This window comes from Periplaneta americana, chromosome 12 (assembly GCF_040183065.1).
Source record: "Periplaneta americana isolate PAMFEO1 chromosome 12, P.americana_PAMFEO1_priV1, whole genome shotgun sequence".
NCBI lineage: Eukaryota > Metazoa > Arthropoda > Insecta > Blattodea > Blattidae > Periplaneta > Periplaneta americana.
Window position 1 is genome coordinate 39,332,113 of NC_091128.1, and position 26,843 is coordinate 39,358,955.

The following is a 26,843-nucleotide window of genomic DNA, read 5'->3' on the forward strand; positions in this document are numbered from 1 at the left end:
AAACTTTTTCCTGATTTAGGATTAGGGGTAGCCAAAATCCCCTTTTCTGCTGCTACTTGTTTAGAAATTCGTATAATGTGAGTGATGACATTAAAATGTTGTTGAACTTTACTGTAGGACCAATTTAAAAAAATTGTTGATATTTGTATTTTTTTATTTCTGTCGTCTGTTTCATGGAATATGTCTATCAGTTCCTGTATTATATCGGAATTATTTGAATTTTCAGCTAAGTTGTGTCTTCTGTGATAAATATTTTATGTTTGAGTGTATCTGTAACTTTCTGCATTTTTTGTTTTGGATATTTTTTTGAGATAATTTTGTCTAATGCAAATCAAGATTTCAGGTATAACTCCCTGTAAAGTTGATTTGAATAATTTCGAGGGAAAAATCGTTCCGGAGCCGGGTATCGAACCCGGGACCTTTGGTTTAATGTACCAACGCTCTACCACTGAGCTACCCGGGAACTCTAACCGACACCGATCCAATTTTTCCCTCTATATCCACAGACCTCAAAGTGGGCTGACAACCGTCAAGCAACCAACTTCGAGTGCACACTGACTCCGTGTGACTTAAAATTGATATTTTTTCCCCTTTTTAGAAATAGGCTCCTAATATATAAAAACATATTTTAAAAATATAACCCCTAAAAGGGGCCCATTTTATGTTTTGATTGAACACTAAAAATTAGTATATAATAGTGCAATTGTTGCACTTCAAAAGGATATAAATACGGAATTTCTAGGATTTATAGAATCTTCAGTATAATCATTTTCATAATACATTGCATCCTAATTTACGGAAAAAGCAACATTTAATAAATTACTCCCGAAAAAATTACACATGGGTTATTTAATTTAATCAATAGAATATATAAAGAAAACATCCTATATGATGTTTAAAAGTAATTAAGTCAGACAGACCTAGGTCTGGACTATATAAGTTGTTGAGGAATGATTTTTGAGTTTCATTTTGCCTTATACAGGGTATATCAAAACTCGACAGCAAAACTTCAGTCATGGATTCCTCATATAGAGAGAAGAAAAAAAAAGTGTATTACAACATGGGTCCGAAAATTCATAATTACAGAGTTATCAGACTTACCAGTTGGAGCACTGTGTTCAAAGTGACCTCCTGCCCGAATACAGGTCTCCACATTGAGTGCTGAACATGATCAAAATGTCTGTGTGGGAATAGGGATTATAAAGAATGGACACTGAGCGAATTTTCCTGTGTTTTGTTTCTCTGTGCACCGGCGTTTAGTTCCACTTTCAAGCGCTAGAGGTTAGTGTAATCGAGCATATGCTACGATAATAATTGGGTATAGAGTTGAGACATAGGATCCAAACATCGCCTACCTTATTGCATATCCAATGACGCTTTGCTTCAAATAAATTCAAGTTAACAGCTTTTCCTTATTTCACAATGACGAACTAGTTGTAATAATATTTTTTTATATTTCAGATATAATAAATTTTATTATAAAATAATATAATACATTATAAAATTAAGTATCAAATTCGTTTAATATTTGTATATAATATAATATAGGTATATGGTTTTACTTCTCATAAGGGTTTTGTTTTTCCATTTTCAGTGCTATCAAATCATTACATATTTTAATTGTTGTTGGGGTCAACGTCTCAACTCTCATTATAAAGGAACTGTAGAGTCTAAACATTACAGTTAATGACGGATTTATTATTTAATGGATCCAATTTATTTTATTTGAGTACATAATGTACCTAGATGTATTAATTATATGTGTTATATTTCTGCTATGTCGACTGCTAGCTAGTGTGATGTCAGCGCCAACTCTAGGGAGAAAGCAGAATCTCATGCTCTAGCTGGCTTGAAGGTCATTGAAATCAGTCCGGCTACATCAAAGGCACCTATGCGAAGTGTCCATTCTTTATAATCCCTATTCGCTGGTGTGTACTGTCTGACAGACTGTCGCAATGCATGCACAGAGAGTTAGTTCATCACGCACAGCAGTCGAATATACCAAAGAGTCTTAAGTGTTCCCAAAGGTAAAATTACAGGGGATTTAAATCAGGAGAGTGTGGTGACCAAGCAATTTGTTCACCTCCACCAGTCCAGCGCCCAGGATAATGTGCATTAAGTGCTTGCGGATAGAAAGACTGAAATATGTGGGAGCACCATCATGCAGGAAGAATAGACGTTGACAAGCAATCAGGCAAAGTAATGTGCAAGAAATCTGTGTAGTTCTGTCTGTGTGCATGCATTGTGGCAGCCTTAAGACTGTATGACTACACTATGCATTTTTGGCACACAGTGCGAAGACGAGCAGGCAGGAGGAAATCACTTCATCTGATACATGAACAGAGTGATCCAACTAGTGAGTTTGATAACTCTGTAATTATGCACTTCCGGAAGATGTTGCAATACACTTTTTTCTTCTCTCTATATGAGGAATCCATTCCTGAAGTTTTGCTGTCGATTTTTGATGTACTCTGTATATCATCACCACACTTGGTAGTGCGAGGTAGGGCATTTTCATGGTGCAAATTTCAAACGTCATAAAGAGAAGAGTAGCTTTTGGTGAATATAAAAACACACAAGTTCATTATCATATTCATCATTATTCGCCTGGTATAATGTGTGCCATATGGTTTGATACATCTATCCGTTGGTCTTCATAGGCTTCATCAGCCTTTGACTTGATACTTTATTGTTTAGAAATTTTGTTCGAGTTCATTCTCGAGTGCACTATATTATATTAATGATTGTACTGGATTTTTAAGATGCAAGTTGTAGTGAGTACAAACAGCTGGCCAGTTTTAATTTTGTTATCTCCAAACACACAGAGGTTGTGTATGACTATTCAGTTGAGTCATCTTGCAACAGATTTTAGTGTGTCTTAGAATGAGTCATGGAAATGAAATATGGTGATAATGAATAATGCTGTGTCAACTAATTGTTTGGAATATTTCATGAAGATACGGGAGAGAAATACCGCAGTTACTCACGTAATTTCTCTTCAAAGATTTTTAGGACATATTTTTTGTGTAATTTCTCATATGCACTGGAAATTCGAAAGTCATTTGCAGTGGGAAATACCGATGATTTCTCTGACAGAACGTAAGATGACCTGAATTTCTTCTCTTATTAAAATAGTGTAGTGTAACATATATATACGTTTGTTATCTTTCATACAAATGTATGTGTAAAGTTTAACACCATGATCTGAGGTTAGTCAGGGTCAGGCTACTGACATTAGAAGTGACACATTCCAGTACAAAGGAAAGTCACAAAACTGCCCAAAATTACTAAAATTGTAAATATGTTTATAGTATAGTATAATATAATATAATTCGTACAAGTAATTTATCAGCATATCAATAACAACCTCATAAAATTACTTTCAAAAAACACTCCCAAAAATAATATACACTTATGAAAAAAAAATTATTTGATTAACAATATTTTCACCGTTACAATTACAATTGTTTATAGTTATTTACTATTAAACATTAATTTAATTAGTACATGAATTGTTAGATGTTATTTATGACCGGTTTATTCCCGATGTGTACTCATCGTGTAATGTCCCCTCTAGATTTTTCACCTCCGAATTTTTAGGAAAAAAAAAAAAGGAGAGGGGAAATTATGCGATTAAATGTGGGTATGTGAAAAGTTTAAAAAGACTTACAGAGTCTGAGCCTTTTAGGCTGCCTTAGAAAGAACCAATAAGTATTTGTACTCTTTTTGAAGTATGATCAGTGATTATGTGTGAGACTTGACAACTGAATTCAAGAATGTTTTCTGAAGTGAACGATCGCAGGTGACAAAAAGCTAGATTTTTAGTGCGAATAATTCTTAGTTCTTTGGATTCAAGTTCCATTCTCACTGCTAAGTTTTATTGTTTTATAATTATATTAGTGTTCAACTCATGGTAGTGTGGTAATGTGTGATGATTTGTATTTATAATGTTACAGGAAATATAATTGGTGATGGTCCGCAACTTCGAGATTATGTAATCAGTCTGGGTGTAGTTCATCCGTTGCTCACCTTTATCAAACCAGAGATACCCATCAGCTTTTTGAGGAACGTGACATGGGTGATTGTGAACCTTTGTCGAAATAAAGACCCACCTCCACCAGTGCAGACAATTAGGGACATTTTGCCAGCCCTTAATATGCTTATTCATCACACTGATATTAATGTAAGTATGGAGTAGAAGATTTTGCAAGCTTTAAGCAATAGTAACAGTAGAACTAGGTCGTGTCATTTCACAGTAGCACAACCTTTAAAATGAACTCCTTCAGTGTGTTTGATGGTTCAGTTGTTAACTCTTTTGACATTATTGGAAATGCGAGTATAATATAAGACAAAATTTTGTTGTAGGCCTAACTATTCATTATGTGTATTCGAAGCTGCCGAAGCTTGCCTTCTACAATCTTGTCTCTTTTAATGAAGCTGGTACTACTTCAATAACAGTAAAACATTTGTAACACACCATGATGTTAACACCACAGTCTAGTTTATACAGTCATAAGGGTTATGCATCCATTGACAGTTGAGGCGATAGTGTGATCCTAGTGGGTAGCTACTAGCAAGTTCATCACAGACCCCTTCCCTAGCAGATGACAAAATATAATTGTACTTTTGTTATCATAAGCACGTATGGGCGTATCCAGAAATGCATATATAGTGTTAGTTGGGAGGCTGGAGGGAAAAAGACCTTTCGGGAGGCCGAGACATAGATGGGAGGATAATATTAAAATTGATTTGAGGGAGGTGGGATATATGGTAGAGACTGGATTAATCTTGTACAGGATAGAGACCGATGGCGGGCTTATGTGAGGGCGGCAGTGAACCTCTGGGTTCCTTAAAAGCCATTTGTAAGGAAGTTACCATATTCTTTTAGAAAAATAAACACCTTCATTCCATTATTGAAATACTTAATACACAGGGTTTATTTGTTGTTTTCATGAAGTATATTAAATTTCACCATAAACTCGAAGATACAAGAAATAATAATGATATTGTTTTCAAGTGTTTACGCAAAACGAATTGAAATTTAATATAACCTTGAGTGGAGCGATAATGAACTTCGAAACTAATAAAATATTAATTTGCAGTTGCCATTACAACAAAATAATAATAATGGAAATATGAATTAATGAGTGTAACTTACGTGTACCGGTGCTTGTGGTGTAGGCCTAGTTATCACAGTAGGATGGGGTTAAAATCACACTAGAATTGAAAATAAAACATAATCAATTTTTTTACAACACTTAATTTTTCTATGTCTCTAATCAAATAACACACAAAAATAATAATTAAATGAGTACAATCCAAAACATATCCACTGAAAACAGTAGGCCTAATGATGATTTCTCTAGAAATTTAAGCAATCTAGGTGACAACTTTAAATACCTAGAGTTCTTTCGATTAGACTGAAGCATTGCATTGTGAAATTTAATTACATAGTTCAATCTAACACTGACATATCTTCAAAAGCAACAGTGTAGTTTCTTTACAACACTCTTGTGGAAAGCCAAGTACATCGAGAAGAGCTTCAGCAATTAATTATTCACATTTAAGTTTATGAACACTGCCATAAAAATACTGGATATTCGATTTTCGCAATGCATAAGAAATGAATATATTTTATTATTAAACCTAAAATCACATTTCTCTCTTAATGACAATCTAATTTAGTTAAGCAATGCATTGAGAGTCTCTGGTGTTAAATAGGCATATTTTGAATGTATACACTTCAACTTTTCTTTATCTGAAACAACCTTACAAATATCTCCTCCTTGTCCCATATTATTATTCCAATTTTTCTATTTTAGTTATTAACATTTATCACAACCGGTAACGAACATTTCACAGTTTACACAACTTGTCTTTACAAGCAACGATGCAAAATAATACTGGCACAGTCTATTGTCCCTAGTGCTCCTAGTAGCTAGATGCTTGGAGTGCTGTAATCTCAAGAAATGCAAAAGAAATCACCTCAAGCTTCGTGACTATGTACTAGACTGTAGTGTAACTGTTCAAATTTTGTAAGAGGTATCACAATTTGAGGGCATGATTTGTTCCTTAGGGGCAAAAAACTTTTTTTTGAAATAATCATGTGGTAATTCAGTGTCATAAAATTTTCAGGATTGAAATTTAAAATGTGATACATCAGCCAGCTTTGGCTCTAAGCAGCTAAGATTTTCTACAAATCTTACGTTCTTCAAGAATATGTGTTATAAATTTGAGTACTATATTATAGACTCAAAGATGGCTTAACTGTGTAGTTGTAAAGTACATACTTACTTACAAATGGCTTTTAAGGAACCCGGAGGTTCATTGCCGTCCTCACATAAGCCCTCCATCGGTCCCTATCCTGAGCAAGATTAATCCATTCTCTATCATAACCCTATTCCTTTGCTGTGGTTGTGCCAGAGAATCAGTCCCATTCCGAGGCTTATTGTATGGATTCGTAACAAGCTGTTTTTTACTGTGATGGGTTGTTAACCCTTTGCCCAACCCCCAAGCTGGAGGACCACCCCTTATTGGCTGTCCACAACTGCTTATTCAATATATTTGCAGCTACCCTCCGTATCTGGAGGCCGTCTCCTCTATCCGCAACCTGAGAGCACACCATGCCATTGTGATAGGACCCACAATACATGGAGTTATAAATTACTCTTGTGAAAATTTTACTAAATTGACAACTAATTCTCCCCATATAGTCTTCAAATGCTATTTCAGATGTTATTAAATGTCATTTCAGTTGTACGTTTTTCACACTATGTAGTTTTTTCTTCAGACACTCATAAAACCGTTTAAATGAAATGCTTTTGCTTCAGTAAAGTCTCATTTTACAAACCTATGGATCAACAATTGGCTCTCTTCTGACAAAGGAAAAATTTTACAGTCTGTACAAAAGAAACCAAATGACCTAGAAATGTACAAAAACTTGCCCAGACATGATGTCATTTCAGTTGTACGTTTTTCACACTATGTAGTTTTTTCTTCAGACACTCATAAAACCGTTTAAATGAAATGCTTTTGCTTCAGTAAAGTCTCATTTTACAAACCTATGGATCAACAATTGGCTCTCTTCTGACAAAGGAAAAATATTACAGTCTGTACAAAAGAAACCAAATGACCTAGAAATGTACAAAAACTTGCCCAGACATGTTCAAACATTTTTAACAAGAGCCAGAACAGGTCACATTGTCACTCAATTGTACCTACACCGATTTCACATTTCTGATAATCCTACTTGTCTGTGGTGTAATAATCATGATGAAGATCTGGAACACATTCTTCTATACTGTCCATCCATAAACCACAAAAGAAGTAAATTAAAATCATCAGTATCAGTTGCAGAAGAGACAACCCTGGAGTATATATTGACTACACCCCATCTCTAGCTACTAGCAACAGGCATCTATAATGAACACCGATCAAAATACCCCTCATTTCTCGTGAAAAACAACTGAATAGACTACAGTGGATTATAGTGGTCTTTATGTTGTCAGCAAATAGCTGGATACATTAAGAAGATTGATTGATTCTTCTTCCCTTCAAGTATTAGGCCATATGGTCTGTTACGATCTCACAGTTGAATTTTCAATCCAGCGCTTCTTTGGACAACCGAGAGATCTCTTCCTGTTTGGACGATAGTGGAGCATGACTTTTGGGATTCTATCTCTACACATGCGATGATGCAGATGATTTATACACTTGTTCTGATAATATTTTACGTGATTAATTACAGGTTCTAGTTGTAATTCTTCCATTACATCTTCATTGCGTTTGTGATTCCATTTCGTATATCCCGCTGTTTATCTCATAAATTTCATTTCATTAGCCATTATTTTGCTTTCGTCTTTCTTCCTCAGTGTCCATGCCTCACTGCCGTAACAAAGTACAGGTCTCGCCAAGGCAAATTCGAGTATACCTTTGTACTAGGGAAGGTTTCATAATGTTGTTAATTATTCCCATTGGTTTGATGTATTTAGAAATTTTCTGTGAAATGTCTACTTCATCGAAAAAAGATCATGTGTAGCTGAGATATGTAAAATAATTTACTCTTTCTAATATTTTTTAATCTAAATATATTTTGCTAGGCACAGGGGATTTTCTGCAGAAGGCCATGATTTTAATTTTTTCTTTATTGATTTCCATATCATATTTAATTCCAATTTTGTTAAAATTAAAAATTGAATGTTGTAATTCATCTTCTGAGGATGCCACCAGAGCTAAATCGTCTGCAAAAAGTAATGGATCTAGTTGTAAATGTCTATTGAGTTGTATATATCCTTGAGACAATCGTTTCCATTCTCTAATTATTTTATTCATATATATAATAAATAGCAACAGTGAAAGGCCACAACCTTGTCTTACTCCTGTATGAATTTCTGTCCATTGCGATGATTTATAGTCGCACCTTACTGCAATTAGATTTGTTTTATAGATATTATACATGTTTGCTATAAGCTGTTGTGGAACATGGTCTGTGGCTAATACATTTAATAATTTATTTCTGTTCACCCTATTGAATGCTTTTTCCAAATCAATGAAAGCAATATGTGTTTCTAAGTTGAATTCCCGGTGTTTTTCCATCAATAATTTTCATGTAAAATATCCATCGCAACATTATCTTCCCTTTTGGAAGCCATTTTGTTCTTCTTCGAAAAGTGTTTCATAATGTTTATACCATTTGTTCTTGATTATGCTGATAAAGATTTTATATCCTGTATTTAATAGACTGATCCCTCTGTAGTTGTCATACGATTTTACGTCTTCTCTTTTGAATATAGGAACTACGATTGATTTTGTCCAACTTGTTGGTATATCATCTCCTGTCCATATCTTATTTAAAAAGTAAAGGAGTCTGTTTATAAATGTCTGGCTTGCATATTTAAACAATCCATTATTCAGCAAATCCTCTCCTGGGGCTTTATTGTTCTTCATTTTCTTTAAAACTTGAATCAGTTCAAATTTGGAGATAGGTTCAATTTCAGTATTAGCAGAAACTGGTAATTCAAGAGGTTCAACAACTTGGGACCATAATTTCTGAAAATATTGTAACCAATTTCCGAAAGGAAAAACATTTACCTTAGCATTTTCTCTCACTTCGTTGTTTAAATTCTTAAGGATTTTGTATGTTTGTGGTTGAAGTCTGTACAAATCATTCTCTAAATAAGCTACAAATTCTTCCCAGTTATGTCTGGGTTTTTCACACTTCTCTTTTAGCGATAGCTCTTTTTCTATGATATTCTATTTTATCCTCCTCTGCTTTAGCAGACAAATATTTCTTATAGGCTTCTCTTTTATCTGATATAATTTTCGCTATGTTATCATCCCATGCTCTTAATCCTATAAAAGTAATATTTAGTGGAAATTGATATTTCGCATATACCAGAACACAGGAGACAATGTTTTAGTATGTTGTATGAGCTTACATTCTATTTCCACTTAGAAGAACTCCACTGTTAACGAAAGATAATATCCATGTATATTTTCCATTAAAATCTTTTAGAAAAAATCTCATTACAGAAATGAAAGAACTTTATGATTTTTTTAGACATACTTTCAATTGTTTTATATCCAAATTCTCGGCATATTAATATGTTTTACAGCTTGTTTTTAGTACTGTATAATGGAGTTCCTAATTATCCTTCCAACAGAAACACCATTTATTCAGGAGATGTCTAAATAAAACCAGTACTCTGGCCTACAATCTGACCCATTAGGTGCAGTACAATCCTGGCCAATAACAGGGGCGGTTATTCAGGTGAAGTCCAGCTTCACCTATTTACACGTAAAAAACAATGCTATCTCTTATTAATAATTCTAGTACCATATTTATAAAATAAAAATAAAAATTTCTTTTCAGTCATTATGAATAATGTTTAGTTTTATAAATAGTACCTGTAACCATCCGCTGAATAGAATAATGTCAACAGTTGTGAGTGCTGAGTGGTGTCTATTGGAACTTACAGTATTGTAGAGGTGAAATTATTTGGGCTCCCATTCTCATACAGCACTTGGTTTCCATGGTAACGTGACGTTACGCACTAAACAAAGATTGTGTGAGTGAAGTGTATTTCAGTTATGGAAAACTCTTAGACTTGTTGGAGTAACCATTTTGCAGATCTAACGGTACTAACAATAGAAAAGGATTGAAGCTGGTCTCCAAGGCCGGGGGCTATTATTTAAGGGCTGTGAAATTTTACAGTATGTACTACTTGACTCGAGAATAGTATCCTCATTCCTTGTGTCCAAGCAGCCACCCCTGCAACGGTAAATTAGCTGGCTCTATGTTATTTTATCAGGAATACACCCCACATAGCTTTGCATACAGATATACTCTCCACTCTCAGTTAAATGCAGACATTTTATTAAGACATTATATACAGGTTTGCGGCTTTAAAAGATAGGAGGATTGACTTGGTATGCAAGAAATTCTGTGAGTCCTGAAATAAATTAATTTTCCTGTTTGCAAGTGTTCTAGAACTACTAAAATTGTACTTAGTTTACGAATTGTAGGCCTACTCATTATATTGGTAAAACTGTTCATGCATTTATGCATGTGAACAGCACTTCACCTATTTTTTTTTTTACGACAAGCCGCTACTGGCCAGTAACCTCTGTCCCTTGGCCAGTGTCAACAGTAAAATTTAACACATGAACCAAACTGCTTCATAGCTTTTGAAAATGTTTATACAGAAGTGACTGCTTCGATGGAAATATTTCTTACAACTAAGCCTGCCTTTTCACAACAATGATTGTCAATATAAATGCATTGTTACGACGTGCATGTAGTTGAAAACTGGTCCTCTTTATTGTCTGTAATACACGGTAATAGAGTTTCCTCTCTATTGCATTTCTGCCCAATTATCAGAAAAATGGAGGAACTTCAATAATCAATGAAAAAGCTTTAATTTATCGTCGACCTGGTTGGTGAGTTGGTATAGCACTGGCCTTCTATGCCCAAGTTTGCGGGTTCGGTCCAGGGCCAGGTCAATGGCATTTAAGTGTGCTTAAATGCGACAGGCTCATGTCAGTAGATTTACTGGCATGTAAAAGAACTCCTGCGGGACAAAATTTCGGCACAGCCGGTGACGCTGATATAACCTCTACAGTTGCGAGCATCGCTAAATAAAACATAACATTTTAACATTTTAATTTATCACTTTGCCACAAATCAATGTATTGCTATTTTGATTGCAATTTCCTGTAATACTTCATGAAAATTGCTTGATGAATGTCTCAACAAATATGTATTGTATGTATCCAGTGCCTACCCACTTCACTTTATGTGATTCGGATTCCGCATATAGTGAATGGATGTTTGGACTGTGACCCATTTTCTAGTTTACACCACTTCAACGGGCCACGCTGTACGTGATGTGTGTCTGTTGAGAGTTATGTCGTGTACTAGGATGAGTGTATGTGTAAGTGTAGTGTATGGAATGGGTGGTGATGATGATGAGGAAGGGAGAATGGGAAACCCTGTGCCGGCACATAGCCTACTCCTGTAGAATAGCACCAAGGGGACTGCCAGGCTTAATATCCCTTTCCAACGGACGAATCACTATGAATAGTGACATATGCCTTCTCTTCGAAAATACGTTGTTCAGGATTATCCTTCATTTTCACACACACACACATATATAATACTGACCTCTGAATTGATTGACAATGCATTTACTGCAAATGAGATCAAGAGACAGCTGATAAGAACAAAATGCTTCATCTGGCAGCATGTTTTCTCAGATCCAATGACGAGCTTAAAAGATTCACCTTGTATATTAATATTCATCTACGTACTTACTTACGGCTTTTAAGGAACCTGGAGGTTCATTGCCACCCTCACATAAGCCTGCCATTGGTCCCTATCCTGAGCAAGATTAATACCAATTTCTACAGTTATATCCCACCTCCCTCAAATTCATCTACTGTGTTATTGATTTCATGATTTGTTTCAGATTCTTGTTGACACCGTCTGGGCGCTGAGTTATCTCACAGATGGGGGTAATGAGCAAATTCAAATGGTTATTGACAGTGGAGTAGTACCCAAGTTAATTCCATTGCTTTCACATAAGGAGGTTAAGGTATGTTACTTTTATCTATACATATATTCATATATGAGGTCTTGCCATCCTCATTGAATAATCAAGACTACTATTTTATGTTAGTAGTCAATATGTAGATACCTATTAATTTGAGAAAAATTCGTTTCGGTACCGGGAATCGAACCCGGGACCTCTCAGCTCTGCACGCTGAGCGCACTTTCCAACTGAGCTATGCCAGGACACGATCCATGGTGCCGGTCGAACTCTCCTCATATTATCTGTGCTAAAGTATTATTTCTTACAAATTGTTTTTAATCTTTGCTGATAGAAAAAATGCATTAGTTCAAAATATGAAAAATTTCTGCTTGAATTAATTTCTTTGTTTCACGTAGTGTTCTTATTAAATTTTGGAGTATGATTGTGAATGTCACACTACATTAAACCTTTTTATTGTATAGTAAGACTTGAAGCAATCTTCCAGACATGCTCCTGCATTGCATATTTTGTAGACAAGTGCGTCTTTTTTAAATTCATTTGTTTATTTTATTAGAATCGGCCAAATTTTTAAATAAAAAACATGAATTTCTTCCATATTCATATTGGGGAACTATCAATTAGACAATGTTGGCTTTAACAGATCTCAAACTTTGCATACTACTAAGATTTATTTAAAATCATCCATCCTGAAGTGAGGTTGACCACTGGGATCCGGAATTAACAAACATAAAAGATAAAGGGAAATGAAGCGAGTAAAATAATGATTCGATTTGTACATTAAAACAAAAATTTACGTGTTAACATATAGATGATAGTGTAGAATTTGAAGAGAGGCCTTCAGAATTTCCATCACAATCTTCTGAACCTCATAAAAGGGAATTTTAAAGGATTTAAGCATATTACATGTAAATTTTAGTGAACAATCCCTCGCTCCAAACAGTAAGCATGTAACATCCCAGTTGTAAAGCGAAATGTCATATTTTTCACTGAGATATGGAAGACAAGGTACATATTTAGCTCGCTTGTCATCATTTATCTGCAGTGCCTGATTCGTGTCTTGTTCAAAGCAAATCATATGTTCTAAGACCATCGCTTTCTGAGTTCTTCTATTGATGGCAATTATATCCACTCTTCTATGAGAATCATCTTCAGACACATTGAATCTCCTTATGTACTTCCCATCCTCTGTTTTGTAGCAGGTTGGCAATTGCTGTACGGGCACGATGGTGTCTGTTGTTACACAGTAGCTCTCCCTTCTTACAGAACCCCAGTACATGGCCAAGTGTTTCAGTTTCGCTGCAGCTGGGATGGCGACAAAGGGTAGTACTGAAGGTTCTGCCAGAGACAGATTTCACTACGGTGACATTACAAGACATCTTGATGACATTGATGTATTCCGAGGATGAAAGACACTTTTTAGAGGAGATCCAGGAGTTGGCTTTGGGGCATTCTTCATATGTACAAACACCTTTGCCTTTATGTGGGAGCTGGCACCATGACTGGAATGATTGTTTTCTGAGAACTTCTGAGATGTTTTCCTGTATGAGGAGTGACGCTGTTTGGAGCAATCTTCAGGCACGAGAGAGATGTTTTCTTCTCCTCTTCTAGATTTCTCATGTGATGTAGATGTGCATCATTCACGTATTCCAGTCGCCTACAGATGTTAAAGTGTTGAATACTGGCTTCCCATTCAGCTCTCAGAATTCCAAGACCTCTTACGTTCTTCGATGCATACAGCATGGCATTCGGAGTATCATCTGGGAGGGACAATATTTCCTTGATTACACTTCTGATAATTTTATCAATATTTTTCAAAAAATTTTCAGGAAGTTGCCTGAGTGGAGTGCATTGCAAGGTATGAACAAGACATATATCGTCGTCGTCATCATCACATCATCATCATCATCATCATCATCATCAGCCATACAGGTTATAGTCTCAGAAGGACTGTTAACGGTCCACAAAAGTTTCCAGCACATCTCTTCATTGTATGTCCAGTTGATATGCCTCTAGGTTGGTAATGCAGGTTTGCACTAGGGATACATACGCCTCACATGCTGACACCAGTTATCTTGATAGTGACATATGTCTGCTAGTATAGAGTTCATTTCAAGTTCCTTTAAGATGTCTTCATTTTTTTTATGGTCCCACTTAGTGTACTCAGCTGTTCGGCGCATGAATCTCATTTCACTAGCAGTGATTCTACTTGCGTCACATTTCCTTAGAGTCCATGCTTCACTTCCATAGCGCAGGACTGTCATGCTAAGGTTTTATACAGATGAGTGCGAGTATGTAGCTGTAGAGATGGTTTCATGATTCTAGTTATGATGCCCATTGATTTATTATACTGAAAAATTTTGTCATGAATGTCTAAATCTGCTAAGAAAAATAATTTGTAGCCAAGATATTTAAATTCTTTAACTCCAAAATACTTCCATTGATATACATTTTGCTAGGAACAGGCTTTTTTCCACAAAAAGTCATAATTTTAGTTTTGTCTGTAGAAATTTCCATAGAATATTTATCTGCTATGAGTTTTAAATTGTATATGGACCTTTGTAAATCGTCCTCTGAACAGGCTAGCAAAGCTAAATCATCTGCAAATAACAATACGTCCAAATTTAAATTGCGGTCGTGAAATTGTATTCGACACATATAGAGTTAGTAGGATTATTCTCTTCACTTCAATCAGTTGTTCTGTTTCGAGAGACATGAACGTAAAGGCTAAGTTGAAAACTGTAAATTACAGTACTGCATAACTGTAGACCTAAAATAAAATTGCATGGCACAGTACTGTATTTTCCTTTTTTGGTCTTATCTACTGTAGTTCAAAGTTGCAAAGAATTTACTGCAGTACAGTAGACTGTATTTAGTATTAAACTACAGTAATACATTTCATTTAAAGCGTGACTGTTACTGTTAGACTGGGGAGCCTCCCTCCCAATAAAGGACACCTCCCAGATGCGGACAGATTGTTACATCCCTTTGATGTCCATAAATGAGAGGTTTCACTATATGTGCTCATGCCTCCATATGTGAGTGTGTACATTCTCTCGTGTGAAAGTTATTAAGATAATATTCTGAATTGAGGCAGAATAATAAACAATTATTGTTTTCTCAAGCAGAGAATAATGAGTAGTATAGAAGATATGGTGGGTAATAACACAGAAAATCATTTCAACGTCCAAAGTGCTTAAACTGATAAATAGAAAAGTATGATGCCTGTCTAAAAAGTATCCGACCTTTAGCCAGAAAAAATATTTCAAATACCTGACGGGGTTGGGACCCTAATCCCCTTCAAAGTAGGCCCCTTGTGCTTGCACACACTTAGCCCACCGATCCTTCCACTGCCGGAAACACCTCTGGAAGCCTTCTTTTGGAATGGTGTTCAGCTCCGTCGTCGCATTCCGCATTATCTCTTCTCTACTCTCAAAACGGGATCCTTTCAGTGGTGTCTTCAATTTTGGAAACAACCGGAAGTCGCAAGGAGCCAGGTCTGGAGAGTAGGGAGGTTGGCGAACGATTGTAATTCCATGTTTGGCCAAGAAAGTGTGGATCAATTGGGATGAATGTGCGGGGGCGTTGTCGTGATGCAAGTGCCAGTTGTTCGCCGTCCACATGTCTGGTCTTTTGCGCTGAACTGCATCACGGAGTCGCTGGAGAACATCGTGATAGTACTCCTTTGTCACCGTTTGTCCTTCCGGTGCGTATTCGTGATGCACAATTCCACGGACATCAAAGAAAACAGTCAGCATCACCTTGATTTTGCTTCGCACCTGCCGCGCTTTCTTCGGCCTTGGAGACTCGGGATGCTTCCATTGCGACGACTGTCTTTTTGTTTCTGGGTCGTACCTGTACACCCATGACTCATCTCAAGTTATCACGGTGTTCAGAAACCCAGGATCAGTGTTGGCGGTGTCCAGAAGGTCCTGTGCAACGTCACGACGGAGGTCTTTTTGTTCCAGGGACAATAACTTGGGCACGAATTTCGCAGCCACTCGGTTCATGTTCAAATCATCACGCAAAATTGCATGTGCAGAATCTTTACTCACTCCAACCTCTTCGGCAATCTCCCGCACGGTCAAACGACGATCTGCCATCACCAAATTTCGCACCCTCTCAACAACAGCTGCACTCCGAGCAGTTTGGGGCCTGCCACAATGCTGCTCACTCTCTGCTGATGTGTGGCCATCTTTGAATCAGTTGAACCACTCCTTAATTTGTGTTACACCCATCACATCTTCCCCAAACACCTGCTGAATCTTACGAATTGTTTGACTTTGAGAATCACCAAGCTTTTGACAAAATTTGATGCAGTATCTTTGCTCAATTCGTTCAGTCATCTTGCGAGAAAACTAAATCCGACAAACGCTTAGAACAGCACCTTACTTGGCGACCACCAGCCAGTGACTGGCACAAGCGAGTGCTGTGAAAAAATTCAAGCATGCGCATTACGGTTCCTCCTTCCACCGTGCACAGTGGCGCCGCCTTAGAATCACTACTTTGCGCGGGAAAATTTAAGGTCAGATACATTTTAGACAGGCCTCGTATTTGAAGTCCCAGGAATACATAGGAAGTGGGAATCATCACTTTCAGTGTTTCCTTAATGTGGTTGACAGTTCATTATTATTATTTTCTATTCCATTATGACAAAAAGTGATGAATTGCAATTGCAGCAGACTGCATAACAGATTTGCATGTAAAAGAATCTTCGAATTTAGATGACAGATCTATAAATTCCTTCTGTACTCCATGCTCCCAAGTACTGTCGTGGCGTATAAAGGGAATATTTTTTACTTTTTTGCCTACTGTTTAGATTCAGATGACGAAAGTGTAGAAACAAATTATTCCAAGAAGTTGCAAATTATGTAATTCTTTGTATAAAAGTGACATTGTTTTATGTTTTATTGTTATTTTTTTTATCATTAGTTGCTTTGTCGTTTATTCACTTGCAATACTGGACAGGCTACAGCACATGTGCAGCATCTTGAACTTAGTGTTGTGCTAGTTATGCTAAAAACGTTAGATTTTCTCATCAGTTTTACCTCTAACGAAGACATATTCATTTCAAAATAGATTGAGAGAATTTTGTATTATTTTGGCCACAGGTTCAGACAGCTGCACTAAGGGCAGTGGGCAATATTGTGACAGGAACAGACGAACAGACGCAAGTCGTATTGAACTGTGATGCATTATCTCATTTCCCAGCATTGTTGACACATCAGAAAGAGAAAATATGTAAGGTAAGTTCATGGTGCATTGTTTGTCCTTCTTCACTTGTGTAATAAATGTAGAGCTGAATCGTGTCTTGTTGAAAAAAAATACATGGTTGTGTAATGTCATCTTAATGTTTGTTAGGGCAGGTAAACATCTTGGGATAACTATCTATTGATAGCCAAAATCGTATTGAAGATTAAGGTAATTAAACTCTGTTACTTAGTCTATAAGATGCTGTGATAATAATAAAGACATTAAATAGTTAGTAAATTTGAATGTTCCTTTAGAACTAGAGCAGTGATAACTAATGATCTGATAGTACAAGAATTACATGTATTAAACATACCAACTTTATTTGTAGATTCAAAATGTCACGTTTTGCAGAAAATTATTTCATTGTTGGCAGCATGATATATCTGTGCATTGTGAAGATTTTTCATTATCCATCGTCACCCATAGGCGTGACTGAAGATTAAGTGTAGCTTCAAAGGTGGACATAAATTGTTCAAGCACTAAAATACAATGTTCAGTGTGAAATTCATCAGTGATTGGTAGATAGGTTCCCGTATTATGAAGGAAAGGAGTCAAATTGTTGTTTAACATTGTAGTGTTGTAATAATGAAATCATTTTGCCCATGTTAACTACATTTTACTTTAAATGCTTTCTCTATGTGAGAAGAGAAATTGTTAGTACAGTGGAATTCCTCGTATCCGGCACCCAGATATCTGGCAATTCCAAAACAGCGTCACTTTAGAATAAGGAAAATAAAGATTGAAATATGAGTGAAAGTCAGTTAGTAAAATACAAATTGAAGCAGTGACTTACCTGAAACTGTCACCGCTAGATTGCAGTATTATCAATGTTCACACAATCACTGCACAAGCTAAACAAAGAAACAGCCATCTTGATCACTGGTAGTCGTCATTTTTAAAGTGACAAGACATGTGTTCACTCCACAGAATTCTGGTGCATGTTATATAGATGTGCAGTACATACGAGGTGACGATATCACAAAATACTGATGTTATGTGCCTCTTTCGGGTGCAAAATGACTATTACGTGAATAATACATACTTTCTTGCCTTATTGACAAATGGTGTAACAATTAATTCACTAATTCAACCCCTTTCTTTGATAGCCAGTTAAGTGATCTAGTTAGGTTTGGAAACAGCGTTTACAAAATGGTTGCATCTTTGCACGAATATACCAATACATCTTTAAATAATCTATAAAATAATTTTCCAGTTAACTGGAAAATTAGATTATCTGGCACTGGCTTTGTCCCATAGTTACTGGATACAGGAGATTCTACTGTATATCGAATTTCTGTCACAGTATCAAACATAAAATTGTATGCTGTATTAGTAGTTAGTTCCCTTCTTCTATGCATTTCACTGCTTCCTTTTCCCTCTTTCTACTCACCACCTTTTGTTTTTGATTATATATCTATTTCAGACACAAACTATTCTGTTTCAATTTATTATGAATTCAGTTTTTTTTTTTATGTATATGTTTAATCCTTCATTGGTTTGTGCTGTATGAATATGTTCTTACGTTATAAGTTGCAAGGAATTTTTATTTGTTGTATTTACAAGTTAATGTTCTTTCGAGTTTCTTTAACATGAACTTATTGATATTTCATAGGAGGCTGTGTGGTTTTTATCAAACATCACTGCAGGCAATCAACAACAAGTCCAGGCTGTTATTGATGCAGAGCTATTACCAAAAATTATACGGAATCTTAGTAAAGTAAGTACGAATTTCGACTTTTGAGAATGCTATGCAGTAAAAGGGCAGCTGCTTAAACACAGTCTTTATATTTTATAAGTTACTAAACTCTAGTATAGATTAATATTTTATCTCACGTTTTTTTGGATTCTAATAAATAAAATTTGTAAGTTGCTTCTCTCCTGATGATCTGGCAATATTGATTTAAGTCATAGCTTGGCTCTGAATCCTTTTTAATCAAGATGGAAGAAATGCTCAGCATAATAGCTATAAGGTATGGAAGAAAATTCAAAAGTTAAAATCTCGAAAATGAATGCCCATTCGAGAGGGTTTTTGGGTGGATATTGTTTGTCAGTACATCTAAATTGAAAAATGTGAGAAATTATTGCAATATGCATATAGTTATTTTATGTAAATTTGTGTTAAATTAGTTACATACAGTTTATTTAATTCATACAATTTGTAAACGAAATTGAATGTTTTTTTAGGGATTACAAAGAATGTTTTTTGTGTGGAATCCAGGAAACGAAAGTTCATCTTATTTAGATACATGTTATGATGACACTTGTATATGTATTTTGAATAATAGTTCAAGAAGACAGTATTATTTACATGATGAAAGAACTGTGTTGTTGCAAAGTATGTAAAACATATGAGAGGATTTGTGTCACATTCGTAACACTCGGTTTTTTTGTTTTTGAAATTTGTCTTTTTTTTTTTTTTTTTTTTTTTTTTTTTTTCCTATAACGGTGAAGATACAGTAAATACTGTATTATTTGATATCAGACATTTGACAAATTAATTTTCTTAAGTAATCTTCAGAATTGTTAATTTTCTTACGTAATCTTTAGAATTGTTAGTTTTGTTTCAATAAAGCCTTTAGATTGTCCTTAAATAAGAGGGATATGGTTGATATCCATTGTGTAGATCGGAACCTAAACACTAGGAATTGATATATTTTAAGAGATGTGGAACTGATGTACATCATTAATTTCAACAAATTACCTTTTGGTCCATTCTGCCCCTCTGAATTAGAACATCTGTAGTTACTCATTTATCTTTTGCTTTCCATGCCTGCCCACATTTTTCTCTCCCTCCCCCAATTTATGATGTAACATATACTTATGAATACTTTGTTTAAATATTGTAACTATTAAATTCTAAATTTAGAAAAAGATTTTATACTGGAGAAGATATCATCAGAAAATCTAAACAAACGCATTTGGGGACAGGATTGAGTACAAAGTAAAATTATAATTAACAAATATTTGGAACAATCAGTTTTAATTACGTGAACTTTGATATGTCATATGAAAATGCAAAATTCACACAAAACATACTAATATCTAACAATTTTTAAGACAGAATTTAATGCAGAAATATAAAAAATGTAGAATGCGTTACACTTTCGCAATTTGCTTTAATGAGGAATTTTGACAAGAATCGAAAATAGACAGTCATTGATAAAATCAGAGCAATCAACATTACTAGTATATATTATATATTATTATTATTTTTTTTTATTAGAGGGAACCCAAGAGTTGGAACTTAATCAGAGACGATTCTGTCCGACGCTGGGGTGGTATCCAGTGTGGCTTAGTGGATAAAGCTTCAGCACGTAGAGCTGAAAACCCGGGTTCAAATCCTGGCGCCGGGGAGAATTTTTCTCTGTTCCATTACTCTTTCATCAACATTACTAGTGTTCAACATATTCTAAGAATAAGTAAGAACAGAATGCCTAGTATAGTAAGAGGATATAAACCGAAAGGTTGTAGACTATGGAGAGATGCAGATTGAGGCTGAAGGATGTGATTACTGTATATTCTCGAATAAGCTGTGTATCCCACTTTTGAAAGGGGGGAAAGAAGAAAAAGAACAAAAAAAATTCAACAAATGTATTCATGACAAATGACATGTCAGTTGTCTTATTTAGTTGGCCATTTACACAATATCCTGCACATGTCAATAAACTAACTACCTTTATCTTGCATGATACTAGGCCTACGTGGTTTGTTTTAATAAATACCTGCCATCACTGTTAACTTCATTTTGCTCTGTTTATCACCTGGGCAATCGTCTTCATTCTCACTTTTCCATACACAGTCATGCTGTGTTCTGTCCAGCTGATTGGAGATGCTACATTTTTTGAAGAGAGCAATATGCGTGTCCATGCATCACAGATTCATTGAAAATATAAGATAGTCTAAGACGCACTTATTACAGTTATCACATTTGAATTTCATATTGGAGTGGTTAAATGGCAAGTTGTAGCCGAATTAAGTGAACACCATATATTAACGTTTTGGTGGCTACTTCATTCACACACAACCCCCAGAATGTCTGGAGGCCACACCTGCTGTTGGTCGACGGGTCTATTGGACCTAGCTGGGAGATCTTGTTGATCACCAGCTTTCCCTCCTTAAGCTGCTGGAGGACGATTTTAGTGCCATAGCAGGTCAGCACTAGGAACAGAAAAGTAAAAAGAGGAGGAAGGAAAGGGAAATGAACCCCTAGGCCTCGAATGCTCTAATGCTGTCGGGGTCGAAGAAAGTAAGAGTTCAGTCAGAGGACTGGATAGGAAAGGGTAAAGAGGGAATTAGGTATTCAATAGAGGAAAATTATACCAAATTCAGTCATTAACTCATCAAGCTGACCAGTGCTAATTGATGAGTAGCCCCTCCCTTTAGTTCAGCTTGTAAAATTATGCTTACTAACAGCTGCACCACTGGAAGGTAGGGATGGGACATTGGGTATTTGTCCAGGTTGGTTCCTTAAAGCCTTCAATGGGAAGGATTAATGGCTCTCCCCCCTGTATCCGACAGATACCCTTTTGCAGCCATCTCAAACAGCAGAAATAACTAAAATGCTCTCTCAATTAATATCACTCAATAAAAGAATTGTATTCCAATGGATACCATCCCATTGTGGAATCCTGGGAAACGAGAATGCAGATGCTTTAGCAAAGAAGGGCAGCACTGCTACTTACAGACCTGTTACTAAATCTACGTATTACTCTGTGAAAAGATTTATTAAATCTACATACTTAGACTTCAAAATTTGATAACACAATCCCAAGGGAAAAAATGGACTCTCTGCATCAAAATCCACAGTTAATTCCCGATTTACCACGAAAATCATCTGTAGCTGCATTTAGATTGGCAACAGGCCATGATTGTTTGGCCATACACCTGCATAGAATTGGAATATATCAGTCCCCTAACTGCCCATTGTGCGACTCAAACCAAGAAATGGATTCGGAACACCTCAAAATCTGTGCTTCATTGGCTGGCCATGATAATATCTTTGAAAAATATTGGAGTGCAAGAGGTCAAATGACTTTATTGTCAAACACCTGGCATTAGAAAACAACAACAACATTTGAATTTAATTCTGACACATGTAGCTTGAGGTGGAATGATAAAGAACCAGGATGGTTTCCCCCTTTTAATTCATAGACATAAGTTATGGAAATATACCATGTGATGTACAGTCTGTGTTTCATGTAGACCTACAAACATATTATAATAGCATATGTTAAAATAGAGTCACACATGCATTACATGCTAAGAAGTGCTAAGAAATAACAGGATGGTTTTACGCCATTTCCAAAGGAACCACGTTGCCATCCCGCCTCACCTCAAGCCCTGCATATTGCTAATCTAAATGCCATTTTTTTCTGTAGAACCACGATTATTATATTTACAAAAAAAATGTGTGTGAGGTATTCGAGAAAATACTGTAAACATACCGTATTTTGTGTTGAAGTTCACTTATTTATATTAACAGGAACTGCCATTGTTTTGTACAGTCAACTCCGGCTATAGTGAACCTCTGTGGACTTGCATATTTCGTTCACTATATCCAAGGTTCACTAAATCTGAAGTGTATACTGATCAGGTAGAAATGACAAACATTGTCATGGGGTGACTGTGTATTCAGCCTTGGAATTTCTGCGTCATTTAATAGAAACTGGGAGGAGGTTGATGGAGTTTGAAAGCCATGGAAATCTTACCTTCATTTATGCTCTGGACATGTCTGTCCCCTATTAATAAAAGAAGACAGTTTCATTTTCCGTTGTTTTGATGCTATCCGTTACAATGAAAATGTTTCTGAGAACAAAAAGCAACTCTTTGACAGTGGAGGATTAGAAACAACAGTAGAGTAGTGAGCCTGAGAACAGAATGGCAGCCCTTCAACAGTGGAGTGAGGCAAGGTCATCACATGTTGCCTGGATTTACAGTACAGCTCGTTGACTAGGAATCTTACCTTTGTCCTTTGGCTAAAGAAGTAAGAAACTTAGAATGTTGTTCTCAACACATTCTTTTAATTTTATTCAAGAAGGTCTGACTTCAAATAAGAATTTGTCAGGATATAACTCATGTAACTTCAATTTTTAAGGTTCACTATATCCGAAGTAAGGGTTCACTATAGATGTACTTTTTAATGTATACAGGTTGGGTCCAACAATTTAGGTTCACTATAGCAGAATGTTCACTATAACCGAGTTTATTATATCCAGAATTGACTTTACTTGTATTTCTTTATTAATAATGTTTTTATCTTTATATGCCTCACATTTGTTAATCACTTGTCAGTTATTCCTTCACATTTGTATTTTTAAATGAATATTATAACCCAAATGGTGTTTGAGAATAAGGTTTGGGGCTAAGAGGGATGAAGTTACAGGAAAATGGAGAAAGTTACACAAAGCAGAACTGCACGCATTGTATTCTTCATCTGACTTAATTAGGAACATTAAATCCAGACATTTGAGATGGGCAGGGCATGTAGCACGTATGGGCAAATTCAGAAATGCATATAGAGTGTTAGTTGGGAGGCCGGAGGGGAAAAGACCTTTGGGGAGGCTGAGACGTAGATGGGAGGATAATATTAAAATGGATTTGAGGGAGGTGGGATATGATGATGGAGACTGGATTAATCTTGCACATGATAGGGACCGATGATGGGCTTATGTGAAGGCAGCAATGAACCTCCGGGTTCCTTAAAAGCCATTTGTAAGTAAGTTATAACCCAAATATTTGGAAGTGCTTAGCTATTCAGTTAATTTGAATGTAATAATTCCTTTTATTCGTTTATGAAGGGTTCCATGAAATTAATCTGAACAGAGTTAATTCCAAAGATAATTAGTGTGAAATGACTTTGAATGCTGATAAAATTGTCTTTATTTCCCAGGGTGAGTTCCAGACGCAGAAAGAGGCAGCATGGGCAATCAGCAACCTGACTATTAGTGGAAATAGAGAGCAAGTGGCACGACTGATCCAAGAAGGAGTAATTCCACCATTCTGTAGTCTTCTGAACTGTAAAGACACGCAAGTGATCCAAGTCGTTTTGGATGGCATCAATAACATGTTAAAGATGGCAGGTCCGCAGGTTGAACAGCTTGCAAATATGATTGAAGAGTGTGGAGGTAATGCTCAAATTCTAATTTAGTTACTTATCTATTTACAGTCTTAGAAATAAGTTTTGTCACACAGATACTTTATAAATTCCAGGAAGGAGGCAGTGCCCATGATCAGACATACAGCGAAACAAAACTAGTCGTTCTCTTGTGAACCAGGTTGCTCGTCCTCTGATTATGCGCACTGTCTTCTTTCTGGAACTGTGCGACAATAGTAATATACGTTACAAGAGCGGTATGTTAGCGTTTTCATGGTCGAGGAAAAGATTGAAAAAGCGAAACGTAGTTGAGCTTTTTTAATTTTCGAGAACATGAAAACAAACATACCGCTCGTGTATCGTACATTATTTTGTGCGAAGATCGTTTATTACATACCTGAAAGACGAATTTCTAATTAGTTGCAATGAAATCTCCATGTTGGTTTCTGTTTAATGACGGCAACTTTGGAAAACCAAAATATCTTTCTTCAACATTGTTGTTATAAAATGTTTTCTGTGTTTACTATACTCCAGCAGGCCGTGATATATGTCTGTCTTTTTTTTCCCCCCAGTCTATAAATGCGAACTTAAAACAAATGGTAAGGTTATGTAATGATTTATTTTTCATTTTAATATTTTAACAATATTATTTATATAACATATTGCAGTAATAACATCGGCATCTGGAATCTTGTTGATTTTTTCACGGCTTCCTTAATGTTACTTGTATCAGGAATGCAATAAGTTTCGTGGAGTAGTAGACTTTACTTAATTTTTGCAAATATTTAAAAACAATAATTAACATTGCAAATTAGGTGAAATTGCAGTGGTAAGTTTCCAATTTATAATTATTACTATGTTAAACGTCTCTAAAAATAATATGTTAAAAGCCTAAAGCAGTAAAATGAATGTCGCGCTTAAGCGGTAAGAAGAGGGAAATTGTTATGTGTGTTACGTTGGGAATACTGAATGTGGTATTTCACACTTACCGTGTATTGGTTCTGTGCGGAAAACAAGCAAATACGCACGATCTCGCACAAAACTTTTTTCGAAGACTGTACATATCTATTTTTGGTGTACATACTCATTAATCACCATCAGGGTCTCATGTTTTTTAGAACAAAAGTTAATTTTATGTGGCAGTGTAGTGTAGTCTTTATTAACAACTCTAACTCCATTTACTGCGCCTAAGGTAATCTACAACATGAAGGGGAAGGCTTTTTGAGAAACCTCGCTTTCCTCTTCTTTCTCCTACTTTCTCTTTTTAATTTCTCGTATTGAATAGAGAAAAGTATTGTGTTGCTACAAGGTAACAGTTACGTAATTTTTACATAAATAATTATGTCTTGAGCACATTAGGTATGGAAAAAAAGTGGTTTCAGACATATTGTCTGGTTACATACTGCTACATCATCTGTAAAGTCAGATTTCATACATATTCAGGATTCTTTAGTCACAGAAAAGGAAGGTCTTATGATTTGAACTCTGCCAGGCAGAATAAAGCTATTATTACCACTAAAAACAATTCTTATGTCTGTACTCTTTCTTTTTGTGCCTCTGTCCACCATCATTTGATTGTGGTAGCACTGTTGTAGTGTTTACAGCAGGGACAGTGCTGTGCGAAGTAGTGGCAGAAAATAGAAATAGTGCACATCACTCTGATCTTGGACAATTAATATTTAGCCTATATGGTAGGCATGGAAGAGCACAAGGCAACTGAACTCTTAAGGATGGTGCATTAAACTGATTTCAATAACATGTGGCTTAATTGGCAGTGTTTGTCTTAGTAGCATCTGAATTATTGAATCTAACGAATGCATCTAATGTTGTCAATATACCTAGTTGGCTTGCCATATGCAATCGAATGATGGTAGAATAGCTCTTAACCATTCTCTGCGGTGTGTTGGCAACGGATGCACAGACTAGGCTACAATATATATTACTACTATACTTGAAAGTTAGCTGTGAGAAAAATCATGATCCTACAGAAGAAAATGCACTTCACAGGCAGGGTGACTGAAGCACATGTTTCATTTCTGGGTCTATGGAGTTATCTTGGTAACTTATGAAAACTCTGTAATGGGATATGTATATAGTGCCATGGATCTTGCTTTTCAACATTTTCACAGGAGTTGTCAAAGCTGCTTTAATGCTGTCTTATAATGGATGTATTTCAAGTTATAGCAGAAGAAAATACTGACATAGAAGGCATCTTGTAATTCCAACATTATTTATAGAAAAATCAGATTAGAAAGAGTTGTTGGTCATGAATCAATCAATCTTCTTAATGTATCCAGTAATTTGCTGACAACATAAAGTCCACTGTAGTCTATTCAGTTATTGTTCTTCACGAGAAATGAGGGGTATTTTGATTGGTGTTCATTATAGATGCCTGTTACTATAGCTGGTGCCAGTGTTTTTGGCGTGTGTCCTAGATATATAGTGCCCAG

At 35.8% G+C, this 26,843-nt stretch overlaps 1 protein-coding gene and 1 non-coding gene across 2 annotated transcripts in view; one reads left to right on the top strand and one right to left on the bottom strand.

Moving 5' to 3' along the window:
• Nucleotides 1–26,843, top strand: part of LOC138710321 (importin subunit alpha-3-like) — a 56,352-nt gene that overhangs the window by 20,913 nt on the left and 8,596 nt on the right. Inside the window, exons 6-10 of the mRNA XM_069841129.1 lie at nt 3,957–4,183; nt 11,967–12,092; nt 17,159–17,293; nt 18,913–19,017; nt 24,190–24,424. Of these exons, the coding sequence (XP_069697230.1) occupies nt 3,957–4,183; nt 11,967–12,092; nt 17,159–17,293; nt 18,913–19,017; nt 24,190–24,424 (828 nt within the window). The remainder of the gene's footprint in view (nt 1–3,956; nt 4,184–11,966; nt 12,093–17,158; nt 17,294–18,912; nt 19,018–24,189; nt 24,425–26,843) is intronic.
• Nucleotides 392–463, bottom strand: TRNAN-AUU (transfer RNA asparagine (anticodon AUU)). Its single transcript has one exon. It is a non-coding gene; the product is annotated as a tRNA-Asn (tRNA).